Genomic DNA, 13011 nt, shown 5'->3' on the forward strand with positions numbered 1-13011 from the left:
AAAAGGTAGTGAATAAGGGAACTAGAGACCTATCCTTAGACATTAGGCTAAGGTGTGGCAGGGCCAGACATCTGATCTGTTATACAGCATCTCAAACAGGGGACACAGTGCATAATTTGTGCTTGTTGTTTCCAGTGCTGAGCACCGGCACTTATTTTTGCGGGCTGGGGCTTATTCTTCTGCCTCACGCATTCGCTGCGAGCTCTTGTAGCAAAAGACACATATCGGAAAGACGGAGGAAGAGCAAAGTGAAAAAACGTCACAAAGTTAGAAAGCAGAAAGCTGCAAGAGTGAGCTGGAGGGGCAGGGTGTGTCTGTAAATAGATGAAAGAGGGCCGAGATGTCTTCAGGGTTACTCTGCCTCGGTATCCTGAGTTCACACATTTAATTGCAGCAGCTGCGTGTTTCAGAGGAGAGCTTTGAGCACCGGCACCTTTTTATGTACAAATTAAGCACTGAGGGGACAGCTACTACAGCTCTCAGGATATCACCACATATTTGAGCAATTATCACTCCAGCATATAGGGGTACGGTGGAGACAGCCATGCCAGACCTCCTACTTGCTTGGAAACAATTGTGTTAACTTCATGATCACTCTGTTACTCTTAGGTCAGTGCTTCCCAAACTTTTTAAAACTACGACCCACTATTTAGAAAGTCAAAGTTCATGACCCACATAGCTTTAATGAACATGAGGGCGGTGACTTTTTTAATTGAACTAGAGTATCGTGTGGTAGTGCACTGTCATTTACAGAAAGCACATTTTCCATTGTAATGGCCACTACATTTGGACAGATATACAGTTTTACTGATAGGACTACATTGCACACAAATGAATATGTGTGAAAATGGGATTTCAGGGAATATTTATCACTTGTGCATCAGAAAGTAAAGTGTCTTCATTTGTTTTGATCCTATTAAAATCTTTGACTTCAACATACTTCAGAATTACAAAAAGATGTGATTTGTTGTTGTTTTCCTAACTGCTGAATATGCACAGTTCATTTACAGGTATTGATAATTTGTTGTGTGTTTCAAAAAATTATATCCTACAGACTTTTCTCTCACATTCTCTGCACCCGAGCAAGTTTGTGACATAGTTCATTTTTCTCTCCGTGACTGCAAAGTGAAAGGAGTTTGTAAACACCAGTCAACATGTTAAAAAAATAAACTGCATCTTGTCAAAAGACAGAGGCCTGACATTTGAAGCACAGCAAATGTGACAAGATAAATACAGGTATCCCTATTTATTTCTCAGACTTTAAGGACCCACCAAAAATGTGCTGAGGTCCCACCCATGGGTAGCGACCCACAGTTTGGGAAACACTGTCCTAGACTGTAAATTCTGTATTCCCCCAAACTATGTATGCCATTCCATCTAGTATCAGGACTGGAAACTACATTTCAAAGTCGGTCATTTAAGGCCCTTGTTCAATTTCTGGGTACAAGAAGCACAGCCAACCATTTCTCATCTCACTCAAGATCATTTATTCAGCATGAGGGGATTAAATGGGACAAAGATGCATAATGTTTGACGACGTAATTGCCTGTTGATGATTCCAGCTTTCCTATTTCCGAAGGCCCCTACAGTCACCAAGGACTAGGTCTTGCACGTTCTACTTGTACAATTGATTCTACTTGGTCAGGCACTTGGTAAAGGATGTAATTTACGTGATCACTTACACCTGTGGGTGATCCACTGGCCTGCCCTTGTGGCAGAAGCTTTCACCGTTGCCCCTTGCCTAGTAGAAGGCCCCCTCATAATTAAAAATCCCTGCAATGTTACCAAGGATTAGTTTGGTGAAGTGCTCCTAATCCCTGTAGTGGAAGTACTGTCATCAAAACTGGAATGCCTGGCAGGCCACAGTGTCATGGCAATCTGCCTAGGATAATTGTTGCAGAAAAAAGCACAGATGTTATTGGGGGTTTATTTTTTACGTACTTATTGCCCGTTATGCCAACTGGGATGTAGGGCAACAACAAAGGACCTCCAGTTCTGTCTGTCCTGGGCACATGGTCCCCCATCTGTGGACCAGGTTCTTAATATCTGTTTCCATAGGTATTCTTTGGCCTGCCTCTCTTTTGTTTGCCTTCTGCAGTCCAGTGTAGAGCTGTTCTTGTGAGTTTTGTTCTCTTTTGATGCTGTGTCCCATCCATCACCATCTTTTTCTCATAATGACAGTGTCAATGCTCTCTTGCTTGCAGTTGGCAGGTTTATTTTTGCAAGAGAAATAAGCAATGGTCCCGATCCGCATAGATATTCCTCCATGCATGCAGGTGCGATTGCTCATTTTTCATGTCTGTGTGTGCATTGGTTCACATCGCGGTCTGGTCAGAAAAAATATGTGGCAGAAAACCAGCCCTAAATGGGCCCTGTGGAGGATGGACCAAGCGATTCCTTGTAGGCTTGGTGGAGTGGGAACCAAGCAAATTTAAAGCTGCTGCGTATTTTTCTGACCACTTTTTCTGCTGACAGGGCGTATAACTATAATTTCAAAAAGGTAAATTTGCCCTGAGAAGATAACTATTAAGTGCACACCTTGGTATCGGTACCTAGGCACGCATTTGATAGTTGTTATGTTTAGCAAGATCCAATGATTGCTCTACTCAATGGAAATTGGTTTTATTAGTGCATTGTAGGACATTCGTTTTGCATTTGCACTTCAATTTTTTACATAGTAACTAGACTAGATTAAATTAAATCAAATGGATGATGCACAGAGAGTAACATTTTATGAACGGTGTCCAGGTTGTTTTAAGTTGATATGAATTGCGATTATTTTTACATTATGTGTTGTAAACATCAATGTTTTAATTGTAATGGCTTAAATTGCTGAACAGTATACTTATTTTTGATTTAAGGCTGGAATTCCACTGTGCCAAATCTTAAATGACTCCCTTAGTCCACAGAGAAGGTAAGACTTTATGGCCCATGGGCAGGATCCATCAGCGAGTACAGTTCCTGCACCACAGCCTGGGGCTGTGATTTCTGGCGCCCACTAAAACTTCCACAATGTCTTCGATGAAAGAAGGCCATCTACTCAGGGATCAACACCTCGAGCAGAGTGACTGTGGGGAGGGACTGAAACCCGTCCCCAGCCTAGGGTCAGCTAGTGTTGCCTCAGTGGTTGGCTTTCTTATGAGGGAGATACAGGCTGTCAAAGAAAAATACAAATGGAGCGCAGACTGGGGTCAACACAATGACGGCGCACCAAGAATGTATGAATGAAAGTTTGTTAGAATTGATAAGTGTACATCGTAAGAATTAAGACTATACTGTGTAGTTGGTATAAATGATTCTATCTGCTGGGGTATATCTTAGGGTGGGCTGCAAGGGGCACACACCTGTTACTGATGTGGATCCTTCTTCTGTCTCCAGCAGGACAGCATGCCCTTCGCTGTGGTAGGGAGTGACAAGGAGTTCCAAGTTAATGGAAAGAGGGTCTTAGGCCGAAGGACCCCCTGGGGAATTATAGAAGGTAAGAGGCTAGTACCACCCGTTTTCTATTTTAGAATTGGGTCCAACACACATTCCTGCCAGTGTGCCTCAAGCTTGACCTGAAGTACCCCTGCCTTTACACCACTGGGGCCCACACACTTCTCTGCCAGCGTGCCTCAAGTCTGACCTGAAGTACCCCTGCTGTTACACCACTGGAGCCCACACACATTCCTGCCAATGCACCTCAAGCCTGATCTGAAATAACCCTGCTATTACACCAGTGGGGCCCACATACACTCCTGCCAGGGCACCTCAAGCCTCAGCTGGAGTACACCTGGTATTACACCACTGGGGCCCACACACTTCCCTGCCAGCGTACCTCAAGTCTGCGCTGGTTTACCCCTGCTGTTACACAACTGGGGCCCACACACATTCTGGACAGCGAGCCTCAGGTCTGACCAGAAGTACCCCTGCTGTTACACCACTGGGGCCCACACACATAACTTCCATTGCACCATAAGCCTGTCCTGAATAACCCCTGTTGTTACACCACTGGGACCGACACACACACACACAGCTCTGCCAGTGCATCTCAGTTCTACCCTGTAGCACCACTGCAGTTACAACACTGGGAACTTAACACAGCCGTGCTAATGCACTTCAGCCCTGTCCCCGCTGTCCTCCTTTGATCACTTGCATGCTTATGAGGTCACAAGTACCTATATCGTTCAATCTCATTTGTACTCTAATTTCCAATTTCAGTGGAAAACTTGGCACACTGCGAGTTTGCACTGCTGCGGGACTTTGTCATCAGGTGAGTGCAAACGACGTGATTGAGACACAAGTGTGCATCAGTTAAAGCAACAATATAGCTAGGTCTACATATTTGTATTTGTACTCTTTATTTGCTATTAGCTTGCTGCTTTATAGTTCTGTTTGACTATTTTTAAAAAGTAAACAAGCAAATTTTGTAAAACAAAAACCTAGGCTTTAATAGGGTGCAGTAATTTTCTGCATTTGAAAATGCATTTATTCTTTATATTTTATTTAATCATATATATATATATATATATATATATATATATATATATACACACACACACACACACACACACACACACACACACATATATATATAAAATAAAGGTGCTCCGGGATCCTCGTATATGGACGGGGCTATTCTAATGTTTAAGACTGCTTCAAAGATTACTCTGGTGCAGAATTCACATGCTCTGATGGCAGGACAATTAGGCACGGAATTACAGACATTCTCTGATGCGCCCTAAAAATGCACCAGGTCAAGCACGGAATCCAACACATGCCATGATGCCAGTCAAAAAGACGGCACCATGTCAGGCACAAACTAAGAGACATGCTCTGATGCCTGCTCATAAAACAGCAGAGAGAGCAGGTAGAGAACAGCAAACATGCTTAGCTATCCGTGTCCCCCAACCAGAACATTGCAGTCAGGCATTCAAAACAGTGAACTCAGGGCCAGGGGTGATGCTTGGTCAGTATGATTGGGTGGTGGAAGCTTTAGGGGCCAGATGTACGTAGCTATTTTCATGTCGCAAATGTGAGATTCACAGAATCGGGCAATTTGTGACATTAAAATAGCACTTTGGCATGAGCCTTTGCTATTTTGGATTAGGTCATCTATTTACGGAATCGCAAAATAGGTTTGCGAGTCGCTATTTGGAAGGGGCGTGCTGAGGGCACCCTCATCCAAATAGCGAGTCCCAGTGGTATGTAAGTTTGTTTAGCGACCATGAACGTGGTCACCAAACAATTTGGTGGTAATCCATTCACAAATGGGAAGGGGTCCCCACAAGAGCCTTTCCCCTATGTGAATGGTAGTGAAAATATTTTTTCAGAGCAGACACTGCTCCCACGGACCACTGCCTACTCTGAAAAAATTAAAAGAAATGTTTTCTTTTTTTGTTTGAAATGCATCTCGTTTTCCTTTAGGGAAAACGGGCTGTATTTAAAAAAAAATGCTTTATTTAAAAAGCAGTCACAGATATGGGGATGTGCGATCTCCAACAGGCCACCACTCCTGAGAGTGCGGCCATTCCCAGTGGGTCACAAATTGCGACCTACGTCATGAACATTGATGAGATAGGTCATTTGCGATCCCATTGGGAATAGCTAAATGTGTCTGAAACACATTAGTGCATTAAATTTTGCGAGTCTCTAATTGCAAGATGAAAAAATCCGAATTAGAGACTCGCAAAATGAAATGGTCGTACATGTGGCCCTAGAATTCCCAAAAATCACTCTGCAGCATCTTGTTAAAGCACAGTATATGAGAAGCAGGCCATGAGGGGGACATAAAGGGCAGTGGAAAGTGCAAATTGTTAGGGGTACTTAAAACGTAATATTTTTCAAATTATCAACATTTTTAAGACCTTCAAACCATAGACGAGAAAGTGTGTGTGTGTGTTTTTGTCAGTGTGGGCATGTGAAAATCCTAGGTCAAATCTGACAGCAACTCCACCGGACTGAAAGCACTTGTACCCAACAATTTATTATATACCACATTTTTAGGTGGTGTAGCACTCCAAATACCCCCCTGGAGCTACACCACTACTCTGGGAAAGGATAGGAGCTGCAGCCCATTTTGAAAAGTGGAACAAACACATTGATTGATTTAAAAACCTCTACTGTGATCTCTGGATTTTTTGTAAGTCTCTTAGAAACACTAAGGGGCAGATTTAAGAAAAGTGGTGCTGCACCCAGTGCAGGGCCACTTTTCTTGCGCCCCTTAGTGTCCTCCTACCACCATCATGTGTGTGTCACATTTAAAATAGGGTGCACCATGGTGCACAAGAGGGGCAATAGCGTCAACATTTTTGACACTATTGATGTACTGTTCAGGGTTAGCGCCAAAATCAGTACATAGAGGCCCATTGTAACCAATGTTGTGCCCCCTTTTAACGCCTGCTATACACAGGCGTTAAAAGTAGCCATAAAAAATGATGCTGCACCATTTTTGCGGTCCCCCTAAAGGGGGAATGCCCCCTTTGCATACATATATGCATGGCGCATGCATAATGTGGGGCAAAGGGTTACAAAGTGGCGCTATGCATGCATTGCGGCTCTTGTAAATATAGTGTGGCGATTTTTTAAGCTTAATGCCACAGCATAAAAAAAACTGATGCTGATGTAGCACTAGTGCTTCTTAAATCTGTGCCTAAAGGTTGTTTGCTTGAATCAATTTAATCAAAATCTTTGGACATTATAGGAATAATTCCTAATTGCAGTGGTATAACGATACTGGAGGAGGCCCCCCTGCAAAGACCATGGAGCCCCTCCACCCCCGGATGTCATTTAGGGGTCGCCAGGGGTCGCAGCTGCGACCCCTGGCTTTCCCTCTGCGACTCCTGGCACTGCCATAGCAACCGCTGCACTCAGAGGTGGCACATTCAGTGCAGCTGGTCCTTATGAATGTCAGTTGAGGCTCCACTTTCTTTGTTTTCTGTCAATTGTTTATGGCACTAATAATGAATAAAAGCATATTATTCACTATCAGTGTAATAAAAATGTCGTACAGTTAGGTGGGATATGCCCTTCCATGGCTCTTGAGGTAAGTAAAAAAATGCTTTTAAATGGATGTTGTGTGTGTGCTTGCGGGTGAGAGTGTGTTTATGTGAGAGACAGTGTGTCTTAGTGTGCATTTGTGTGGATGTGTAAGTATGTTAGGGTGACCAGATGTCCCGGATTTCCCCAGACAGTCCCAGTTTTTAGAGGACTGTCCCGGTGTCCTGACACTGCTCTTAATTTTAAACAAATGTCCTGGTTTTTGGGACAAAGGTCAGATCATTAAATAAATGCCCCGGTTTTTGGAACAAAGGTCAGATCATGTAGGGAAGCATAAGTAAAGTATGAAATAATGAAATTAATTTATCTATTACTGTCAGACAACACAGTCCCCTGTCTGCTCCCAGCAGAGAGATGGAGTGGGGAGCAGAGAGAGGTGGGTGGGGGCGGGTTGGGGGTGCAGGGTGGGCGGTGAAGCCATAGCTAATTTTATATATGGAGCCTTGTAAATGTGTGTGTGTGTTGGGTGTCTGTGTCTATACACACACACACACCCACACACCCACATATGTATAGCACACATTCACTAAGCTACGCAAAAAAAACGGGACAGGCCAGATATAAAAGTGAGAGTAAAGTCTTTAGTCCTGCTTTTATGTCTGACCTGTCCCGGTTTTTGCTCCAAAAAATCTGGTCACCCTAAAGCATGGGTACTCGCAAACATTTTCCCAGGGGCCAAAATGTTTGGTCTGTGACGTACCTGGGGGCTGCACTGATGCCAGGGCGGTGGCGGTCGGGTGGGGTGACTAGGGGGATTGGTGGCAAGGTAGGTGTAGGGGAAACAAAGGATATACATCTAGTGGCTGAAATAAACAATGGGAAACCAGAAAACCTGGAATTAATCCCAGCTTACCGACTTTTCCAAAGTGTGTGATCCTAGGCAATTGTTTAGTCTCACTTCACTCCTTTTTCTGCATTATCACATTTAAGATGACCTTGAAATACAAGATTCATGGTGTGCGCTGCACATAACCTGCTTCTATGTTTGATTTAATAAACTATAATGTTGTTTATGTATGATAGGAACCCAGGCCACCCATAAAGTGCACATACCAAGTGACTTGCCTCTTTAATTTACTATTGGTGGTGTTCTCAGGGTAAGGGAAATAATTAATGTTTCCAAATTTATGTTTGAAAACTATCACTTTAAAATAAATACATCTTAATGCACTGATAAAATAAATTGTACTAAGGCAAAAAGGTTCTGCATGTTAACTAAATACACTTAATTCTTTTTGAAGAGACTGTCTTAGTTTTACACTTATGCTGCAAGATGTCTTTAAAAATGAAGGCGTTTCCAAAGTTAAGTGCAGGAGTCCCTTCCTTTCTTTAACACCAATTAAGTTTGAAATAAAAGATTGTGTGTGTATTTAATATTTTTGTCAGTGGAGTGGAGCAAACAGCTGCCCAGTGCTCCTGTTGCCCCAGCGGCCGCATGTAAAGGTCAGAGGGGCCGCATGAGGTCCGCGGGCCATACTTTGAGTATCCCTGCCCTAAAGTATGTGTGTGTGAGTGAAAGTGGAGGTCAAAGGGCAGGTGATGTTTCTTCTGCAACCCCTGGCATTTCGGTGAATTGACGTCCCCCCCCCCCCCCCCCCCCTCTCACTCAGACCAAGTGCTGTGCTAAGGGGCCCCTGGAGTTTAGCCCCTCCCCCCCGCCCTTTTCCCGCACCGCGGGGCCTTTGGAACGCCCCTGCCTAATCATATCAGTAAGTGGGGGGAAATATGGAAATAGAAGATGGATTCAATTACTTAGTCTTGGAAGTCACACAAAGGTCTGGCTCTATTTACAAAATAATGTTCTATTCTTGGTTGCGCAACCCAGACCCAGAGATCTGTACGGAATAACGGAGGGTAGTAGCCAACAGGGAAGAAGCTGTCAACCAGTGGCAGGCTAGCACTGCTTGATCACAGATTGACACGGTGTCATTTGCTTTATATAACGTTAGTACGCAGGAAATTTCAGACTGTATAACAGCGAGAGCTCAACTGAATATCGCTTCTAATTACACCCTTTCTTTCACGATGCCTATTTTCCCAGGACGCACCTGCAGGACCTGAAGGAAGTGACGCACAACATTCACTATGAGACCTACAGAGCCAAGCGTCTGAACGACAACGGGGGACTCCCACCTGTCAGTGAGGACTCGCACGAAAGCAACATCTGAAGCCCCCCGCCCAGAGACAGTCCTATCCTCAACTCTCCCGGCCCCTTGTCCCAGACCCCGATGGCATTGGTCAATCACCGGCTGTCTCACTAGTGACTCGCACACCTGGACTACTTGCACAGATTTTTGCACGGATTCCATATCATTCGTGTCTTTGTGTTGGGGTGGTTAAGGGGCGGGGGAACCGAAGGGGAGCTAATGACGAGGGCCCCTACCTCTGTGTAAGCGACGAAATCCAAACCCAGCAGTATGTACAGCAATCCGAAGGGTGGTCTCATGCATTAGACATGCAGGACGGGCTAGTCTGCTGCTCGAGGCCTGCAATATCCTGCGACCTGGGCCTGTGGACACTTTGTGATCAAATAGACAGGTCTGCAGCTTGAAGCCTCGGTTTATAAATTCTCTGTAACAGTGGGGTTACTCCACTGCCTGAGGCTGTAAAATGTAATTTGGGGACTAGCCTCGTTGTCGCGGGTCTCTGATGGTCCCATTTTATCATTCCTGCCTTTCTCTGTTGTATCACTGTTGTACTGTTCTCACTTCCGGTGGTTCTGGCCCCATCAGCAGCATCTCTTGTTAACAGTTTCTGGATCTTTTTTTACCTAGTTTTTGTGATGTTTCCGAATGTGCCAAACAGTCCCTCACACAGCCCAGGGGACAGAAAGACTGACCACTCCTTTGTGCAACATAACTCGAAACACAAGTGAACGTGGAATAAAGGTTCTCATTTCCACCTGTGGCTTCGGTGGGATCTGTGCTGTGAGGTGCGGCTTGTAAGAAACAGGACTTGATGCATAGTAAGGTGATTTCCACCCCAAGGGAACTAGTGTAAGATAATCACACCCCAGCATGTAAGTACGAGAATACATTTACTACTAGTTGGCATGACCTCGGACTATGTGCATGCCCCCCTACCTTAGGTCCCTGTCTGGAGTTTTTAAGAAGGCATTTTAAATATCAGTGGTTCCCAACCAGTGGTCCGGGGACCCACGGGGGTCCGCGAAGCCTCCTCAGGGAGTCCGCGGCTGTTTAGAAAATGTAATAATATTAACAGATTAGGTCCCCAGCTTTCAGTAATGACCCACTGGGGTGGTCCTCAGATTCCAATAATGATTCACTGGGGGTCCCTGCGTTTCAGTACTGCCAGTTGTATTGCTGGGCAGTATGGGATTCCAATCCTTGTTCTCCTTCTGGCCAAAGTGTTTGGAATGTCTTCATATTCAGGTGTATCCTGTCTCTGGCACGTACATTTATAGAAAAACTAAATAATTGGAACTCAGCATTCTGAGAACCCAATTCATAATAAAAGACATTTAGTGGGAAAACAAAAGAATACAGGTTGGTTGAAAGTAATAGTATATCCATACCTCAGAGCAGATAAAATAATATCACTTTTTTAAGAAACAAACCTGTTTTTAAAAAGAGAACCACGCGGGCACCACAGCAAACCCCAGTTATAGAACACAGGCTCTAATTTAGAGGTGGTGCACCACAACTCCAATGAGAAATGAGGGGACGGGAGGGTGTGGTGCAGCTTCAGCTGTCTCTGCCAGCGCAAAACCTGAGCTCCACCTGCCACATGCTACTTGTTCACAGTCACCAATTCAAAGGGATTTATTTATTTCAGATTTTTATAGCCAATGGTCACCCAAGGTATAGATGTGATTTACAATTAAACATTCATTCGACACAGGGTCTTACCTAGAATTGAGGCCCATATTTATACTTTTTGACGCAAAACTGCGCTAACGCAGTTTTGCGCCAAAAAAATTAGCGCCGGCTAACGCCATTCTGAAGCACCATGCGGGCGCCGTATTTATTGAATGGCGTTAGCCGGCGTTAGCCGATCGGCGCTGCCTGGTGTGCGTGAAAAAAAACCACATACACCAGGCAGCGCCGGCGTAGGGAAAAATGGCGTTTGGGCGTCCAAACATGGGGCAAGTCAGGCTGAGGCAAAAAAATCGTCTTAACCCGATTTGCGCCATTTTTTTGGGGCGCCCAGACGCCATTAACATGACTCCTGTCTTAGCAAAGACAGGAGTCATGCCCCCTTGCCCAATGGCCATGCCCAGGGGACTTCTGTCCCCTGGGCATGGTCATTGGGCATAGTGGCATGTAGGGGGGCACAAATCAGGCCCCCCTATGCCAAAAAAAAAATAAAAAAAAATACTTACCTGGACTTACCTTAATGTCCCTGGGGTGGGTCCCTCCATCCTTGGGTGTCCTCCTGGGGTGGGCAAGGGTGGCAGGGGGTGTCCCTGGGGACTTGGGAGGGCACCTCTGGGCTCATTCTGAGCCCACAGGTCCCTTAACGCCTGCCCTGACCCAGGCGCTAAAATCCGGCGCAAATGCAGGTTTTTTAGTCCCGCCCACTCCCGGGCGTCATTTTTGCCCGGGAGTATAAATACGACGCATATGCATCGCAGTCATTTTTTAAAACGGGAACGCCTACCTTGCATATCATTAACGCAAGGAAGGTGTTCACGGAAAAAAATGACGCTAACTCCATGAACTTTGGCGCTAGACGCGTCTAACGCCAAAGTATAAATATGGAGTTAGTTTTGCGTCGAATTTGCGTCGAAAAAAACGACGCAAATTCGGCGCAAACGGAGTATAAATATGCCCCCGAATGTGCATAGAATACACAAAGATACAAGACAAGGTTTTACATAGGTTCTGGCGGTGGGGAGGAAGAAGAGTGGTGGAGAGAAGGAGAGAAGAAGGCTCACAGAGGGAGTAGCAGACGGCAGAAGGGAGGAAGCAGAAATCTGGAATGGGTAAGAGAAAAGGGAAGAGGAAGTGACTACAAGTGTGAGAGTGGAGTACTGTGATGTAAGTGATGGTCACCTTGCCCTGTTTAGAGTGAGGAGACTGTCTTGGGTTTCCCCTGCCTGGGATCGCCATGTAAACCTTGGCAGTCCCAGCCTGGTATGATAAGCAATGGCTTTGATGCACAAGGAGAAACATTCCCTGCACGCCCAAGCCAATGAAGACTCAGAGCTGGCTTTAGGGCGGTGCGACCAATGCGGCCGCACTGAGCGCTGACCTGGAGGCGGGGCACTAACGTCAGGGAGGGGCGCTGTGTTTAGCTGTAAAGTACAATTTAAAAGCACCTGCTGCAGACTTCTTTGTGCTTCTGGCTCTCACCAGCAATAAAAATGTCATGATAATTCTTGTGATACATGTGGTTGCCAGAGAGAGAGATGGCCTTTTGTCTAGTGGCAGTTTTGAATCACCATAAAGTAGTGCAGAGGGTTAATATGCTTGCTGAAATAATAGATCTGTATTTATGTGGATAGCTGTGTGGATTAGTAAAGCCAGCCTTTACCAGTGCTTTAAAACAAATGAAATGCATTTGAGGGAGGGTCTGTAGAGAGATGAGGGGCACTATAGAGGGGTAGTATTGAGGGAATACGAGGAGGAATTGATATGGGGTGTGTGACAAAAAAAATTGTTGCACCTGGCACCACTAGCGCTAAAACCTGCCCTGTGATGACTTATTGTACTGAAACAAAATCCAGTTTCGGGAGTTTGCTTCAGTAAAACAAATAAGAATCCCAAGAAGAGCCAAAAAAATGGTTCCCTTACTAAATTGTCCTCTCACTTCACTGCATCTAACCACACCTGCAGATTTTTCTGGAGAGAGGAGCTGGAGAAGCAGGTTAGAGTCCCTTCATCGGCTCAACATCCTGTGATTCTGTGCAAATCATGTACTCTCCCTGCTCCTAAAAATGAATTTGGCATTGTGTAATATAACTGGTGCTCATGTAACGTGCTCCATTGCCCTTGGGCCCAACTCGTGCTA

At 45.1% G+C, this 13011-nt stretch overlaps 1 protein-coding gene across 8 annotated transcripts in view; it reads left to right on the forward strand.

Moving 5' to 3' along the window:
* SEPTIN3 (septin 3) overlaps positions 1-9939 on the forward strand; it is a 34760-nt gene extending 24821 nt beyond the window's left edge. For 5 of the 8 annotated variants that reach the window (XM_069231156.1, XM_069231160.1, XM_069231162.1 and 2 more), the window contains exons 8-10: positions 3379-3478; positions 4201-4252; positions 9080-9939. In XM_069231156.1, the coding sequence (XP_069087257.1) occupies positions 3379-3478; positions 4201-4252; positions 9080-9206 (279 nt within the window). In that variant the 3' untranslated portion in view covers positions 9207-9939. The remainder of the gene's footprint in view (positions 1-3378; positions 3479-4200; positions 4253-9079) is intronic. The other 3 variants (XM_069231157.1, XM_069231161.1, XM_069231163.1) reach the window with 1 other exon arrangement.
* The last annotated feature ends 3072 nt before the right edge of the window (positions 9940-13011 follow it).

The sequence above is a fragment of the Pleurodeles waltl genome, chromosome 4_2 (genome assembly GCF_031143425.1).
Source record: "Pleurodeles waltl isolate 20211129_DDA chromosome 4_2, aPleWal1.hap1.20221129, whole genome shotgun sequence".
NCBI lineage: Eukaryota > Metazoa > Chordata > Amphibia > Caudata > Salamandridae > Pleurodeles > Pleurodeles waltl.